Source organism: Myotis lucifugus, unplaced genomic scaffold (genome assembly GCF_000147115.1).
Source record: "Myotis lucifugus unplaced genomic scaffold, Myoluc2.0 scaffold_85, whole genome shotgun sequence".
NCBI classification, from domain to species: Eukaryota; Metazoa; Chordata; class Mammalia; order Chiroptera; family Vespertilionidae; genus Myotis; species Myotis lucifugus.
This window is the reverse complement of record NW_005871133.1, coordinates 151010-169035: the sequence shown is the minus strand read 5'-3', so window position 1 is coordinate 169035 and position 18026 is coordinate 151010. Positions and strand designations below refer to the sequence as shown.

At 38.9% G+C, this 18026-nt stretch overlaps 1 protein-coding gene across 1 annotated transcript in view; it reads right to left on the bottom strand.

Moving 5' to 3' along the window:
- Positions 1–3621: 3621 nt before the first annotated feature.
- The window catches only part of CHURC1 (churchill domain containing 1), a 16659-nt gene continuing 2254 nt past the window's right edge, over positions 3622–18026 (bottom strand). Inside the window, exons 2-4 of the mRNA XM_006090966.3 lie at positions 13441–13576; positions 11092–11162; positions 3622–5986 (exon numbers count right to left, since the gene is read on the bottom strand). Of these exons, the coding sequence (XP_006091028.1) occupies positions 5894–5986; positions 11092–11162; positions 13441–13576 (300 nt within the window). The 3' untranslated portion in view covers positions 3622–5893. The remainder of the gene's footprint in view (positions 5987–11091; positions 11163–13440; positions 13577–18026) is intronic.

Here is an 18026-nt window from a genome sequence, read left to right as displayed (position 1 = left end):
TTGGGGTACCAGGAGGTTAGTTAGAGGATTCCCAGAAGTCGAGGTTATCGAGGCTATCGCTATGGGTACTGGGCCAATTAAATATTACCTACCCCTTGAGGGTTTCCTGGGAAGTCAATTCGGTGGACTTTCACTGGCAGCAGGGTGGGGAGGGTACAGTTACTGGTACAAAAGGGCGCTTCATCGGTTTCCTGGAAACCTTGCTGAGCGCACTTGTTTCTGATCTTGTGCTAGACTGACTCTCCCTCCTTTATAACGTTCACATTGCACCCTTGTCTTTCTCAGCCTCGCAGATTCACAAATTCAGGCACAAGACAAACAAGTTTAGGCGTGAACAATCGGCTTTGTTTCTCCCACAAGGGTGGGGATGGGCCAGGGCCTCCCTTCCCAGTCAGACTGCCAGCTGTTCTCTGTGACAGCAGAGTTCTGCCCAATGGCTTTGTGAGGACGCGTCCAGGGTCCTCATCTTGTCCAGGCACACTCCCAAAACACGCCACCGCCAAGGCCAGGCCCGATCACGCTCTGGAAAAGACCTGCTGAAAGGCCCCTGCCCTGTCACTCCGCCCCACAAACCTCTCCCTAGAAACTTCTCATTGCACCTTTCCTTCTCTGACCACTAGATGGAATATTTCACTTCTCTTTGGTGAAGCCCTAAAGGGACAGTTCTCCAGACTGAACACACTGCTTGAGAACGCCAGTGCTGAGGGGAAAGGCTTTTCCTACAAGGCTCCCCAGACTATTTTCTAAGCACTTGCATCTTCTGAGAAGCAAATGTAGAACAGAGGTTAAGGATCCCATGGTCTGAGCTTCAACTAAAGCTATGTCATCGACCGTGCTTTCTTTCGAAAGGGTAACCTGAGCCTTATAGTGGGAATCCCCTGGCACCCTCTGCCGGGCCTTCTGCTAAATTAAGGTTGCCCTTGACTTGAAAACTCAAGCCTTTTAAGATTCCTGCTCTTAAAGCCAACATTGGGGTATGGATTGGGGCGGGGGCAGGACCAACTACTGATTTTAGAGCAATAACTGCAGAGACAAATTGCTTTCCTGAAGAAATGAAAGACACAATTTGTGTTGGGTGCTAGAATGACTTGTTCATCATCTTGATAGTGTTATAGCCTGTGTTACGTCTAGTAACAGAGGCAGCTATCCTGGATGTTGGCATTATGCTACAGGCAATTTAGGGCCTGACATGCCAGTACAGTATGTTGGGTCTTTCCCATGAGGCTCGAGTTGAATTATTTAGAGATCCCAAAGGAATGGGAATTATAAGTGGTTTTGCAGGGAGAGTCAGAAAGGACCCTAATGCTCTGAAGAGGGCCCTCTTTGTGGAGGGGAAATGCTATTTGCTTCAGAAGGGACCTGACCAGTTTGGCTCAGGAAGGAACAGGGCGGCAGGGCTGGAGGAACGTTTTTACAAGGGTGCTTTGTTTTACTAAATCATTAGTTGTGCTGTTGTTAAAATCAAATGAGAAACTGTTTCCTTTCCTTAAGTCCTCATCTTGTTCGTCGCCCTTGTACATCCTCAATAGTAGCCACTTATGGTCATAAACTTAATGACAAAGCAAAGCTTTATATAATCACCCATTTTCCTAGATCAACAAAATCTTTTAATCAAATTTCCAGAGGGGCACACAGGAAGCAGGGAGAAGGCTCATCAACAAGCTTCCCCACAAGTGCTGAGGTAATGCTGCTCCATTAGGGACAGAGATCATCGTTTCTCTGAGGGCTCTTCCAAAAATATAGCCACTGGCTTCAAATAACTGATTTCAGAGGATCAAGATACGGAATGAAACTGATGATTATTTCCATAACCATGTTCCCATAGCTATTTGTCCTTAGTTTAAGAAAGTTAGCCAACCTCTAATTGGTGATTTCTTATAATCACTATCACAACCATCATCCAAACTACCATTTAGTATACTCATATACTGCACTGAGTACTTTATTTATTGATTTTTTTTTAAAGAGAGGGAGGAAGGGAGAAAGAGGAACATCGATGTGAGAGAGATACATTGATCTGTTGACACCTGTATGTGCACCAATTGGGGATCGAACCTGCAACCTAGGTATGTACTCTGACCAGGAATCGAACCCACAACCTTCTTTTCTTTTTATCCTCACCCAAGGGTATTTTCTCCATTGATTTCTAGAGAGAGATGCAAAGGAGGGAGGAGGGGGAGAGAGAGAGAGAGAAACATTGAAGTGAACAAGACACGACTGGCTGCCTCCTGCACATGCCCCTACTGGGGCTAGGGAACCTGCAACCGAGGTACGTGCCCTTGACAGGGAATCAAACTCATGACCTTTGGTCCGAGGGTTGACACTCTAACCACTGCTCCAAACTGGTCAGGGCTGAACCCGCATCCTCCTGGTGCACGGGACAATGCTCAACTAACTGAGCCACACTGGCTAGGGCAACACTAAGTACTTTAAATAGGTTAGGCCAGTGGTCGGCAAACCGTGGCTCGCGAGCCACATGCGGCTCTTTGGCCCCTTGAGTGTGGCTCTTCCACAAAATACTGACTTCTGCGCATGGGCCACGAAGTTTCAATCGCACTGTGCGTGCGCCCCCACACGTGGTATTTTGTGGAAGAGCCACGCTCAAGGGGCCAAAGAGCCGCATGTGGCTTGAAAGCCACGGTTTGCTGACCACGGGATTAGGCTAATTAATCCTCATATTGACCCTGCGAGGAATTTTTATCTCTATTTAAAGAGAAGAAAAGTAATAGTGTCAACAATATAAATAAATGGTAATTGAGTAAGACACCTGCCAAAGGACAAAGGACTATAGAGTAGCAGAACTGAAAGTTAATCCCAGGTCAGCCTGACTTCAAAGCCCCTACTCTTTAACCATGACACCACTGCTTCCTTCTATCTCAGTTTCTTCATAAAGACCACTGACAGCTGCCTATTCACCCCACACTGTACAACCTAAAAACCTTGCACTTATATCATTTGATTTAAAAACTCCATGAAGGAGGCACGATTATTTCTATTCTTTCATTAAAGAAACCAAGGTACAGATAGAATACGAGACTTGTCTGACCTCCCACCATGAGCATGTGGCAAAGCTAATTCTAGACCCAGGGTCTTGATTTCCTTTCTCCCATCCACAGTGTGTCTCACAGCAGAGACTTGTTTTACAGCCAAGAAATACACACGTTAAAGCTGAGAGCCTCAAATGAAGTCAATAGCTTAACCTTGCTCACAAAAGAATAAAACCGAAAGGACTGTTGATACACTGAAATAAAGAACAGTGAACATATATATTTTTAGTGATAACTTACAAGTAACAAACCATATCTGGTTGTGCCCAGACTATATAATGTATCCATTAATTAGTATTGGGAGAACCCAGAACAACTTGAGAAAGACAGAGCTAGCTAAATCAACACAATAAACATACTGAGCTTTGAACTCCAAGATCTGAACTAGGCAGACCCAGATCTGTACCTCATGGGGCAAATAGAGAAAGAATGAGGTGTCAGGACACGCCCACACCCCCAATTACACCTATAAGTGAAGCCTTGTCCTTCTTGTATCTCAGGGTAGGAAGGTAAAAAAAGATTGATGCTTTTTGCCTGGTTCCTCTTTATTTAAACAGAAAAATAGACTCAGTAGAACTGGGTTCAAAAGGTCTTTATTCTTTTAGATCCAGAGAAAAATTCTAGAAGATGAAAAAGAAAGTATCACAAAACATAGCATGATGTTGGTAAAATAATAAAATAGATGGATAGGATTTTATGTTTTAAATTTTTGTAGTATATTTAGTTCAAAATAGATAATAATTATACATCTTGCAAGAGACAAAGATATCAGTGGAGGCATGTGAAATTGTACTCTTGAGCTCCAAATGACTAAGTTGGAAGCATTCAAACCCCAAAAAGGGACGATTCAGAGGCTGTAACGGGATTAGTGCTATTTAAAGTAATGAAGCACTTTCTCTACTTTCTGGATTCATTTCACCAAATGATTTCCTCAGCAGGTCAGATATAGATTTGCAGTAAGTGGAAAATATTTTCCAGGAATAAAACAACTGATTCCTAAGGCGCAGCTAACTGAGCTTTTCCAAATAATAAATTTTGGTCTGACATGCCTTGGTCTCTCAGAGGGCGGTCACCGATATTCTCAGACTCTCCCTGACCTTGCCAGGCCCTCTACTTCAAGTGTACTGAGCGCTCCTGAGAGGGGGTGACCACTAGCTGTGTGGCCCTGAGTGAGCTACTCAACTGCTGTGCTTAGTTTCTTTGGCTCTAAAATCGGATTAATAATAGTACCCACCTCATGGAGCTGTGAATGGGGATTAAATCAGTGCCTTTTTAAAAGGCCTTGCCACAAAGTAAGGACTCAAGAAACCTCAGCCTTTATTATCCCTGTTATATAGCAAAGCTTTTCCCTGGTATCAATAATGATCATTTTGCTCACCTTTTTTTCTTACAAGCAAAGCCTTAGTCCAGAATGCCTAAGTCTCTTAGATCTGAAGAGGAAACAATTTTGTTTCTAATGCCTAACCCTTTTAAGTTTGGTCTCACACTGAGAACTAACTGAAGCCATCTCATTTGTATCTAGTTCTTTCTATGCTTTCCAGAGCATTTTACATTCATTATTCATTTGGATCTCTCAATAATACTGTGCAGGATATATAATATCAATTCTTATTAGACCAATTTTTTAAAAAAGGGGACAATAAAAAATAGAGTAATGCTTTGCTTAATGATTGTGCTGCTACCAAATAGCAGAGAGGCCTAAATGCCAGTTTAGAACACCCAGTGTTCTTTCAACTATGCAAGTTAAGATAGTCTTAGATTCCTTTGGAGCAAAAGAAACCATTCTATTTATATTAACAAAAGTCCACACTTTATTCAGATTTCCCCAGTTTTCCCCAAATGTCCTTTTTCTGGTGTAACATCCCATTCAGGATATGACATTACATTCAGTAGTCGTTTACTTACTTACTTTGAGTAAACCAGTTTCTCAGACTTCCTTATCTTTGATGACCTGACAGTTGTGAGGAGCACTGGTCAGGTATTTTGTAGAGTATCCCTGAACTGGGATTTGTTTGATGTTTTTCTAATGAGACTGGAGTTACAGTTTTTGGGGAGGATACTACAAAGGTAAAATGCCATTCTCATCACATCATGCTATCACATGGCCGATCACCAATGATGTTAACCTTGATCCGGGCTAGTGTTTGTCCCCTTTCAATACTATACTCTGGAGGGAAGTCAACACACACACTCACACTTAAGGAGTGGGGAATATCTACATACATTATTTGAAAATCTTTTGCATGGGAGATCTGCTATCGTAATGTATATATTTACTTACTCAATCATTTATTTATGTCAGTATGGATTCATGAATATTTATTTTACAGTTTGGGTTATAAGCCAATGCTACTTAACTTTTCAATCCAATTGTCCCAGCTTTGGTTACTGGGGGCTCCTTCACTTGGCTCTTCTGTCCTTCGGACATCCCCCACCATAGTGATTTTTTTCTGAGCACTTTCTTTTTTTGTGTGGCGCAAGATGCTCCCGGCTCATCTTGAGTATTTATAGCCCTAATCCTAGAGTAAGTCATTTCTCCAAGGAGCCCTGCTTCCCCTTACTGGAACCAAGATCTGGGCACTAGGTTCTCCCATTCTAATTATTTTTAGCCACATAGCACTAACAAAGATGCTTCATTCTGGCTGCACCAATGTGAACTGGGAACTTGGGCAGAAGAGCTCAGCTCCAGAGAACAGTAATCCCCCAAATTACTTCTTTTCTTTCAAAGAATAAGGTCTAAGCAGAAACAAATAAGCAAATCATTTCCATTATAAACTAAGACAAACCATCAGGTTTGCAGTATTGTAACCAACACAACCTAGTTCTACAGAACTGCAGAAGGGTCCTTAGAATAACAGAGTCATCTGTCGGGGGTCATCAGGGAGAATGCTGATAGTATCTTCAGCTTTGCCACATAACAAACACAGCATGGTGTACTCCTAGAACAAGATAAAGCGCATCGTTACCGCGAGGGACAGGGAGGAAGATGCTTCCTGACTTACTCAGGTGCTGCTCTCTACATTGCCGTGGATATTCTTCCTGTCAGTTAGGTCAATTTCAACACCTATAAACAATGTCTTAGGTTTATTCTGTGTATCCCATAGCCTTTTGTTTATATAAAATGAATACACACTGATGATCTATTTACTATGAATACAAGAATGCCATCTTGGAAATGCATGGCCATTTCTTGGACTTAAAGAACACACATATTGGGCTTAGTTAGTGCTGCTATTTGAGTGTGGGCCCCTAAGGACAAATTCCTGATCATAGAGATGTTCCTTTCTAAGATATTTAGCACTAATATGCAATAGAAATGATTTTTAAAAGAATAAACAAGGGAGAAAATTCCTAAACCAAAAAAGCTATTTAACCTACCCCAAGAAAATAAAAAATTATATTAAATCCACTAGTACGTCAAGCATGCCTCATATTTAGATAGTCAGTTATCTGGAATTTGATCTATTTAGAGAGTTTTATGTTTCTTGGGTTTAAATCCACTAGTACGTCAAGCATGCCTCATATTTAGATAGTCAGTTATCTGGAATTTGATCTATTTAGAGAGTTTTATGTTTCTTGGGTTTAACAAATGTTCAGACTAGTGACAGAAGGGATTTTGTTTCAAGCAAAAATCCTCAGGGCAAAGTCCTGTTCTAATAGAGGTCCCTTTCTAGAATATTTAATATGTTCATAAACTACAGAAACATTTCTTTGAAACTTTTTGCTTAAAAACCTTTATCTTCTTTGGGAAAACAAAATATATGTCAAATCTACACGTATTTCTGCACCCGACACTGAGATGCTAGCTGTCTGGCAATGGATCAGTCAAGGCAGTTAGTGTTCCAAGGGTCTGGACAGTCACTAGAAAGAGGGCCACAGAGATAAGCAACGACTGCAGCACGAAGACTCAGAACCAGGCAACTGCCTTTCCATTTCCTTCTAGTGAGTTCCGCAGGGAGCTTAACTGTGCAGTGGACTGTTTCTTAAAGACTACATGTAATTTTAAAGTCTACTCCACACACACTGTAGAAATAAATAGAGGCTAGACCTCAGCAAACAAATGAAAGTCCCATGAATTAAAAATAAAATAAAAATCCAGTCTCTCCAAGGTCTTTTACTGCCTTCAAATACTTCTGCTTTCACCCACTGGACATTACTAGTAGGATGTCAGCCTCCCACTGAAATGAAGAAGAAAAGGGTAATAAAGTCAAATGGGACTATTTGTGGAGCTAGATAAATATCTGAGTTTTCAACCAATCTATCCATTGACAAGTTTTTATTTAGCGCAAGAAACACTGGTAGACATGAAAGAAGGCAAGGACAAAACTGACCGTGCAAAACTTACAACCTAATTTGGGAGAAAAAACGAACACACACCTAGCATATGGTATAATTTGTAAAGATTGATTATAGGCAGTCTGTATTCCAAATTTCATTGTAGGTCAACTGTTAGGAATTCAAAAGCAGTTTCCCACAGAAGTAGTTGTACCCGACAGATTCCCAGGAACTCCAGGGAGTCTTTTAAATTTATATTGTACAAGTACTATAGATTCTAACCATATATAGCAGCACTTATGTGGGAAAGTATGTCTAGAATTCTACCTTGGAGTGCCAGAAACATATCTCCATGTGCTGCCGGGAATGTGGTGGGATTGGGAAACCTTTTACCAAAACTAGCCAACTTGGGAGAATAAGAATTCCTCCCAGTTATTCATGGAGACCCTCAAAGGCTCCACCTGGGCAAAGCCAAAGGGCACAGATTTGGGAGGAAGGGTGGAGTGGGTGGAATCACCTTTGGGGGAGACCAGATCCTCTGGCTTATTCTGAGGTCCCATGGCTAGATCTCAGGAGTCCTTTTTCTCTAGCACTATATATTAATTCTGACTCCAAGGCCTCTCCTCCCTGGTCCAAAGAGGAACAGAAAGCAATCTCACAGTCCCCTCTTGTGTCCTGGGGCAAACACATAGTCACTTTAATGGCTTTTAGGGTGATATAAAAAATAAAGAATATCTGTAATCATTCATAATGTATTTTCCACCAACTCTGTACTTCTGTCTCTACTTTCCCCTCTATTCTTGCCATCAGAAAATCTTCTTTGTTTAACAATGGCATTGTGGTTGCTTTATAAACAGGGATACACACTGACATATTTGTAGAAGTAGTGATACATTTGGAATTTGTTTCAAAATTATCCTGTGGGGAGACATGGGAATGGTGAGGTACAATTAAAGCAAATTAAAGCTGGGTAATGGAGGTTAATACTCTATTCTGCCTATTTTTTATTATGTTTAAAATTCCTATAAGACATTTAAAACAAAACAATACATTATCAATGGTGGGAATTGCACTTTGAACCTGAACCACTGCCGGAATAAGATGAGGCTGAATAAGGTGGGGAAGAGAAAACTAAGTCACAGCAGCTGAGAATGAAGACCTACAGGGCCTGCTATAGGTACAAGAAGTGCTCAGAAAAAGGAGAAAGAAGTAGGGGCTGAACTGTCAAGAGCAAGGAGATAAAATTTAAACTCAGCTTAAAAGATGTAAGATTTAGTTGGCTTGAAGGTAGAGAAAGGGACCAGTCAAGGAAAAAGTCCGAATAAGGACAGTGATATGAAAAAGCAGCATATGCCTATGCAGTAGCAGAGGAGCGACAGGGTGATATGCTTAAGGAAGATTAACTGAGGGCAGAGTGCAGAACTACAGTTTGGGGGCTGCTGCAGTAATTTGGTTTGAGTGGTTATTGTCCGTGACACAAGGTTTGGCAATGGAGCAAAAATAAGAGAAACAGAGGAAAAAAGAGGGCAGGTAAGGTATTAGGCTCAGAGAAGATTTGGAAGATATCTGATAGGTTTTAAATGAGACGGAGTGTGCTCTCTATTTGATGGAGTATAGAGAAGGTCCTAGGCCAGACACCAAAGCTTAGGGGAAAAGGAGGGAAAACAGGAAAGGAAACCAGAGAAAAAGCAAATGAGCAGCTAAATGATTTAAAAGAAATTTAAAAAGTCTAGCAATATAGACCTAAGGGAAGCAATGCTTTAAAAAGACAACAATGGTTAACAAAACCAGAATCAGAAGAGATGCTAAAAGAGGTAAGAACTATTCTGGGAAACCTATGAGAGAAGAGTTTTATAAAAGTGAAAATGAAAACCAGTCTGTAGGTGGTTAAGAGGAACATAGAGAAATAAGGGAAGCAGGATATAAACCTATTCAAGTAATAATGCAAAAGGAAGGAAAGATGATGAGAGGATGCATCAAAGAGGGAGCTAAGTAAAATAAAAAGTTTAATTTATCTTTAACAAATAAAGAAGAATAGAGTATATTGAATGTAAACAATGTTAAGTCCCATGGAAAAAAAGAGTATGCTAAAGAGAGAAGGTAACACGAGACTCCTGAAGAAATGGCAGGGGTAAGCATCAGAGGAAAAGAAACTCCGTGCTGTGTGGTGCACATGAGGAGAGCAGTGGGAAACTAGGGAAAGTGAAGCCACCGCCCAGCAAGAACGTTGGAAAGAGGAGTTTGGACATTATACTGTAGCTAAAGGTGAGCTATGAAGGGCCAATGAGGCAGTCTGATGGCAGAATTTCACATATGAGAGGGGGAAAGTGGATGCTGGGAGAGAGAACACTGGAGATCAAAAGTCCAGTCTAAGAGATTTTTTTTCAAGAGAATTTCACACTACCTGGGCATTGTGACAGTAACCATCCTCCTTTCACAGAGTAATTTCTAGGGCAGCTTTGAACATGGCTGCGTTCAGTCATAAAGGAAAATCAGCCTGAGTCTGGTCTCGTGGCAGCAATATGCAATGGCTCAATTAGGGCATGAACAAGCAATCTCAATATCCATTTAGGAACTCTAAAAAGCTCTCAGGTCCTTCAGGAGCTTCTGGAAAATAGCTACAAGCATTCCTTTCCTCCCATGAAAGGATGGAGCTGCTCCTTTAAGCTCATGACATGCTTGTTCCCCTATCTGGCCACTGCACATTCACTGAAATCTCGATTTCGGCCTCGGTTACATATATCATATAAATATTTTTTGAGGTATAATTTTTGGATACTGAGGAGATGCGGTCAGGATGCTATTTATTTATAAGCACAATATATTGGACCAGATTATGACAGGTGACTGTTTTCTTGCACACTAAAATAAGAATGAGAGTGGTTATACTATTTTATAATATTCTATTATGAAAGATTTTATTTTTTCCTAATTATACTACTACCCAAATCTGGAGGATTTAAAAAAAATTCCTTTGCCTGTTAAAAGCGCTAACCTAATACTTATATCCTACGGATGAACATTTAGTTCACACTAAATAAGTAACTCAAGTTGAAGGCTTGAAAATGGAGACAGTGAGGGACAGACGCAGGCTGCAGCGTGTCCTCATGGTTAAAGTGTGCCCTTGGCTCTCCCGCACGGTCCAGCTTTCCTTCCTGACCTTTAGACCTACTTCAGGCCTACAGGAACCTGTAGAATTCTGTTGCATTCTTTGCATGCTCTGACAATTGTCTAATCCTTATTCTCTGTAAATCCCTATTCTCTGTCCTAAGAGTGGTTCAATGTCTCTCCTCCAACCTTGATACATCCATTTTGTTATTTTACCTACCAAATAATATTAAAATGTCTTACTCAATGGAGGCTACAGAATTGCTCAACTCTACATGCCTATTAGGGAAAACTTCCTTATCACAATTTCCATGCCCAGCAAGTATGATGGTAGTGGGTGGGCCAACACTCAAAGCCAAAAATTGTGCAATCATATAACTACGTAGAGAAAAAAGATACACAACAGTAACCTCATAGTAATGTTCTTCATAAAAATGACAGGACTGAGAAATCATCTGTAAAATACACTCTGATTTCTGATTCTTGTGAAGACAGGTTTGAGCAGATCCACCCACATCTAAAGTTTCTCAAGTTACACAGGTAGAAGAGAGGGATGGTCTCTTCTAATATTCGCTAGTACTTCATTTATGAAAACTATATCCAGATTTTCAAGATCCTTTTATCTTCCCCACCAATAACATACCCATAGTTATACATTTACCTGAAATTCATCCATGATACTGAATGTATATTCATGTCTGGCTACTACGTGATGACAATTCTGACACAGATCTGCCAAAACAGAGAGAGACTTAAATATTAAATAATTAAGTCCTGGAAGGTGTCTTAAGGCAGTAGAATGTCTACTCTCAGCAATGGTATTGCTTTAAAACATCTACCTTGATAAGAAATCCAGAATTGGAGACATAGCAACACTACATAATTAAGAGCCTAAGTTCAGACACTCTTGTGCACATATTAATTCCCACTGAATGCTCTCTAAGGTAATCAGTAAACAGATATGTAAGGCTGCTTTTTAAACCAGCTAGACCTATCTAACTATATAAAAGCTTTTATTCTCTGGAATGATAGAAATTGTGCTATGACAACCAATCATAAATAAACAACTAATGCTAGACATTAAAGTAAATCTAGTGGTAAAAAAAATGCTCTAATGAAAACAATATGATAGCCCTAGCCAGTTTGGCTCGGTAGATAGAGCATGGGCCCATGGACTGAAGGGTCCTGGTTTTGATTCTGGTCAAGGGCATGTACCTCGGTTGCAGACTTGATCCCTGGTCCTGGCCAGGGCTCAAGCGGGAGGGTAACCAATCAGTGTGTCTCTCTTACATAGATGTTTCTCTCTCTCTCTCCTCCTTCCCATTCTCTCTAAAAAATCAATGGAAAAATATCCTCAGGTGAGGATTAACAGAACAAAACAATATGATAATAATAACTATGATTTATTGAGTGTTTACAGTGTGCCAGATAATGTTTTAAATATGTTATATCTATTTATCCATTTAATATTCTCAAAAACTCAAAGAGGTAGATACAATTTTTAGGGATAAGGAAACAAACACATACTGCAGTTATATAACTAGGAAGACTACTGAGTTAGCAAGTATTGGAACCAGAACTCAACACCAAGCATTCTGGCTCCAGAACCCTTGCTCTTAACCACTATGACTTACTACCTGAAAGGAAATTGAGTTTAAAACATTATATCTAAAAGAAAGAAAAAGATTCTTCTAATTTAGAACAATTTTTTGATAGTCTGACTCTATTCTAAAGGCTTAGTGTTTTTATACCCCTCTTGCAAAATATCATTAGTTGTACATTTATTCCTTATATATTCAGAACATATCAAAGAACTAGGACACAAGCAAAAAGGAGATCTGAACAGTGTAACTACTTGCTAACATATCTGGGTACTAAAGTGTACATATACTTAATTTATTCATAGAACTTTGTAGAGCCAATCTCAGAATTATCCATAGTTTATTTGTTTGGTTTCCCATTATTGAGGATGAGGAGCAGCATATACAGGGAGCATATTTACAGCAGCAAAAGAAACAACAGACTGGCCCTGGCCTGTGTGGCTCAGTTGGCTGAGAATCGTCCCATGCGCCAAAAGATCGCTGGTTCAATTTTGGTAAGGACACATGCCCAGGTTGTGGGTTCAACCCCTGGTGGGAGGCAACAGATAGATGTTTCTCTCAAATCAATGTTTCATGTTTCTCTCTCTCTCCCAGTCCCCTTTCCTCTCTCTCTCTACAATTAATAAAAACATGTTTGTTTTTAAAAAGAGTGGCTCCTAAGTTAAAAAAAAAAAAAGACACAGCAGACTGATAGTGAGATAGGAGACCAAAAAAAGCTTTGAAAGGAGAAACAAGACCATAGAACTCAGAGACATTTAAAATAGGGGCAAACATGGCTTCTCGGCCTTTTGGCTAAGATAAAGTGTAAAACAGAAGCAAGCAACCCTAAACACTTTAATAGCTATATGAGGACATCACTGTATTATACGACGTATAGTGGAAAATGAACACAGGGATGACCCTAAGGTTAAAAAATAAAGTCTCTATATCTTGTCTCAGAAGGCATAAAGGCTTTAAAAATAAACAAACAAACAAAAATGGTGCCTGAATCATAAGCTTCAGTTATCTCCAAAAGTCATTTAAGTAGAATATCTGATGCTAGATAAATGAGGTGCTATTTATAATTTTCTCTTAAAAACCTAACTAACTAGTAACTATGTGTTGCAATATATTAAAATAGGCCTCATCATACTTCACACAACATATCAACTTCCAAAAGTCAATACCTGCTAATAGACTTACGTGAAAAGAAAGGGCCACTGCCCTGGCCTGTGTTCCTCAGTGGTTAGAGCGTCGGCCCTTGCACCAAAGGGTCACGGGTTCCATTCCCAGTCAAGGGCATGTACCTGGGTTGTAGGTTCAATCCTTGGCCACAGTGGGGCAGGTGCAGGAGGCAACCAATAGAAAATCGATAGAAAAATATCCTCAGATAAGGATTAACAAAACAAACAAAAAAAGGGTCTACTTACGATCATAGGTAACTATTTCTTCTCCATCTTCCTCTTTCAAGGATTTGTTTGTGATCAGCATAAAATCCCGCTTACCACACACTGCACAGCCAGTAAAGTTCAGCAAGAAAGATCCATTCTCCAGGCAAATGTTACCCTAAAATAATAAAAATAGTAATTTAATTTTCTTATATTTTAAAATCCTTGGTGAAAATAATTAATAGATTTTAAATCTCTAAAGGCAAAAAAAAAAAGCACCAAAATTTACTTGCTTGAAGGCAAAACCAATTAATTTTTGAAATTATTATTTTTTCCTCTAGATGTTTTATTCATGGTAAATAAAACTGAAATGGTGTTAGAGCTGTGTCTCTGAAATATGCAACTATGTTTAAGAGAAATAAATGCAAATGGATATTCAGAAACAATTAATGAAGCTTTAATAATATAAAATATGAAAAGAAAAAATTAAAGAAACATAATAGCAAACAATATTAAATGAGGTATCTTATCATAAAACTAGAATTAAAATTCAATCAAAATGGAAACACTGAGCCAATAAGAAAAATGATCTTATACACGGCAATGCTCAGTTGATTGTTGAAACAGCATTTTCTGAAGCCTTAAAAATACCATAACATAAACAAACAAAATAGACTCTTAGCTCTATAGATGTCAGTCCTAAAGAATATATGTGATTTAGGCAGAGGAGATAAACTCTGCAATTCATCAGACTAACACCATGGCAATTCAAAGAGAAAGAGCTCTGCTTCATCACCAAGAAACTAACAATTTATGCTCCTGGCTCAGGGGAAGTCTTTGTTCAAGGCTTACTAATAACTGTTCACAACTAAGAGTCATTTCATAAATAACCTACTTCAATCTCATTTCTGACCAGCAAACTTAAGAGTATTTTTAATAGTTAATGTGATTAAAAAACATTCAAATAAACATTTCTCCAATGTAGCTGCATGCCTGATACTGTGCAAAGCATAGTGGAGAAGTTGAGGATGAGTCACATGTTTCTTCTCTCAAAGAGATATGAAGTATCAGGGAATTAAGGCCCAGCTGAAGTGATGTCACAGTGAAGCTATCCTGGATTCCCTGTACAAATTAACCTCTCCTTTATGAGTAGCTCCTCGGTGCTATGCATTAAGGAAGAGATTAACTCTGATGGGGGGAAATCAAGCTAACTATGTAGTTTGAAGACATTAAATTATAGGCACATGGACTTAACTACTAAAAAGGGGGAAAGCCTTGAGATGAAAGTATAAATTTCCAGCTATTAAGAACAAGTGTTTTGCTTTTATTAAAAAACAAGCCGGCATGACTCAGTGGTTGAGTATAGACCTATGAACCAGAGGGTCATGGTTCAATTACGGGTCAGGGCGTGGTCAGGGCACATGACCTGTTACGGGATGCGGGCTGGATCCCCAGTAGGGGCATGCAGGAGGCAGCCAATCAATGATTCTCTCTCATCACTGATGTTTCTATCTTTCTCTTCCTCTCTGAAATCAATAAAAATATTTTTAAAAAACACACAACTCTAACTTACATACAATAAAATCCGCATATTGTAACAGTATTGGTAAATGACTTTTAATAAACATACATGCCAATGTAAACACTACACCAATCAAGATATAAAAATGTCTGTTTTCCCAGGAAGTTCCTTTATGCTTTGCAGTTTATCTCTAACCCCTCTCTCATCTCAGGCATCCACTGATCTGATTTCTATCTCTAGAGATTAATTTTGCCTCTCCTGAAATTTTATATAAACAAAATCATGTAGTATACTCATTTGCATTCAGATTCTTTTGCTCAGCATAATATCCATGTTAATCACCTCTGTTGTTATATGGATTGGTAGTTTGCTGCTTTTTATTGCCAAGTAGTTTATCATTGCATGGATTTATCTGTTGACAGACATTTGGGCTCTTTTCAGGTTTTGGCTATTATGAATAAAGCAGCAATGAAGATTCATGTATTTTTTCTGTGGACATACACCTTTCTCTTGGGTAAGTCACTAGAAGTGGAATTGCTGAATCAAATCATATAGTAAAAATATAATATATATACACATTATAATAAACTGCCACATGGTTTCCAGGTTTTCCATTTTCTATTCCCACCAGCAATGTGTGAGTTCCAGTTGCTCCACCTTCTCACCAACACTAGGTATTGTAAGATGTTTATATTTAATTTTAGCCATTCTAATGATGTAAAGTGGTATCTCATTGTAGCTTTAATTTGCATTTCTCTTATCCTATATAATAAAAGCCTAATATGCCAATCAACCGAACGGCAAAACAACTGGTTGCTATGATGTGCACTGACCACCAGGGGAAAGACGCTCAACGCAAGAGCTGTCCCCAGCCCACAGGTCCTAGGTCAGCCAAGGCGGGTGCCAGTGAGGGGGGTGGGCGGGGGGGAGAATGGCCCCGCCGGTCACCCCACAGATCAGCCCTGATCGCTGGCCAGGCCTAGGGACCCTACCTGTGCAAGAATTTCATGCACCCGGCCTCTAGTGAATAATGAAGAGGAGAATCTTTTCATGGTGCCTATTCATAAAAAAAAATATATATATATATATATATATATATATATATATATATAAATATAAATTGATTTTTTTACAGAAAGGAAGGGAGAAGGAGAGGGAGAGAGAGTTAGAAACATCAATGAGAGAGAAACATCGATCAGCTGCCTCCTGAACACCCTCTACTGGGGATGTGCCCACAATCAAGGTACATGCCCTTGACTGGAATCAAACCTGGGACCCTTCAGTCAACCGGTCAGGGAAGGCCCATTTTTTTAAAGTTAGGTTGTTTATCTTATTGAGTTATAAGCTATTGAGCTGTAAGATTTCTTTATATCTCTTAGATACATATCCTTTATCAGACACATGTGTTATAAATATTTTCTCCCTGTCATTGGTTTGCCATTTTTATGGTGTCTTTTGAAGAGCAGTTTTGATTTTTTGAAGTCCAATTTATCAAACTGTTTCTTCCCTTATTTTTGTGCTTGTCTTCTAAGACATATTTGTTTACCCCAAGGTTGCAAAGATTTTCTCCTATGTTTTCTTCTAGAAATGCTATAGTTTTAGCTTGCTGGTTTAGGTTTATAATCATATTGAAATAATTTTTATATATGATATGAATAATAAAGTTTCATTTATTTCCTTATGAATATTCAGTTGTTCCAGCAACATTTATTAAAAAGACTATCCTTTCCACATTGAGTAACATTGGCACCTTTGTGGAAAACTCAAATGACTACACATATGCGGGTCTACTTTTGACTATTCTGTTCCCTTGATTTATATGTCTATCTATGCACTACTATCACACTCTTTTGATTACTGTAGTCTTTAAAATCAGGTAGTCCTGATTGGATTTAAATCAGGACTGCCTTGAATCTATAAAAGCTGACTGTTAAGAACTCCAAGAAATTAAGGAATTAGAAACAGTCTTAAGAAAATAAAGCTCTAAATACCAATTTCAAGTAAATAGAACTCTGAACAGGACTGCACCCATAAATACGGGCACCTTGTATACAAAGTGGCTAATCCATGTAATCTGACCTTGTAAGTATGCAGAATGTAAACTCTAAACACTGACAGCATAAATCAAATTGGAAAGTTCAAGTTCTCAGTGTAACATTACAAGCAAGTAGGCCAGAGCTGTTAAAAATTCATTACTGTGTTTCTCTAGTCTACAAAAAACACCTATCACAAAACTTCAGAAAATTTTATGAAAACAAAGATAAATAATTAGATATTTATTATCTACTCATTCTACACTTAGAACTTCCAACATGCTAATCCATTATTTTTTTCTGCCAAATTTTTTGAATGACTATACTTATTACCACCATCTTATTATTCTTTCCCTTGCTAAGCTCAAGCAAAGTGGCTCTGCTCTTACTGCCCTTAAAAATATCTATGACTCAATAAAATCTCAAGGAAAGATGCTTGAGATTTCCAATGGTCAATTAGTCTTACTGAACATCAGGAAGAGTTCAATTCTTCTAAGGCAGTGGTTCTCAACCTTCTGGCCCTTTAAATACAGTTCCTCATGTTGTGACCCAACCATAAAATTACACTTCATAACTGTAATGTTGCTACTGTTATGAATCGTAATGTAAATATCTGAAATGCAGGATGGTCTTAGGCGACCCCTGTAAAAGGGTCGTTCGACCGCCAAAGTGGTCGCGACCCACAGGTTGAGAACCGCTGTTCTAAAGGTTACCTATTCCATTTTAAAAATCTGTTCAAGTTCTTTATTCTGATTCAAAGCCTACAATCCCATAACACCCACCAACTAATTATTTCTAATTCTGCCTTCTGAAATTCCAAAGAAAAGTCTTTCCTCATGACAACCCTTTAATTATTTTGGAGCATAATAAAATTGGAGAAAAGTGCTTATGAAAGGCACTTTCCTAAGTTTTCCAATTACCTCAATTCTTTTTCCGCTCTTCTTCCTCTACTGTATTCTATTTTCACTCTCTAAGTTAATTTATTCCTTGAAGCTCAATCTTTGATTCTATACATTCTTTCTTTAAGAGAACAAATCTTTTCCATTTGACAAATTTGGCTGACTCATCTGTTT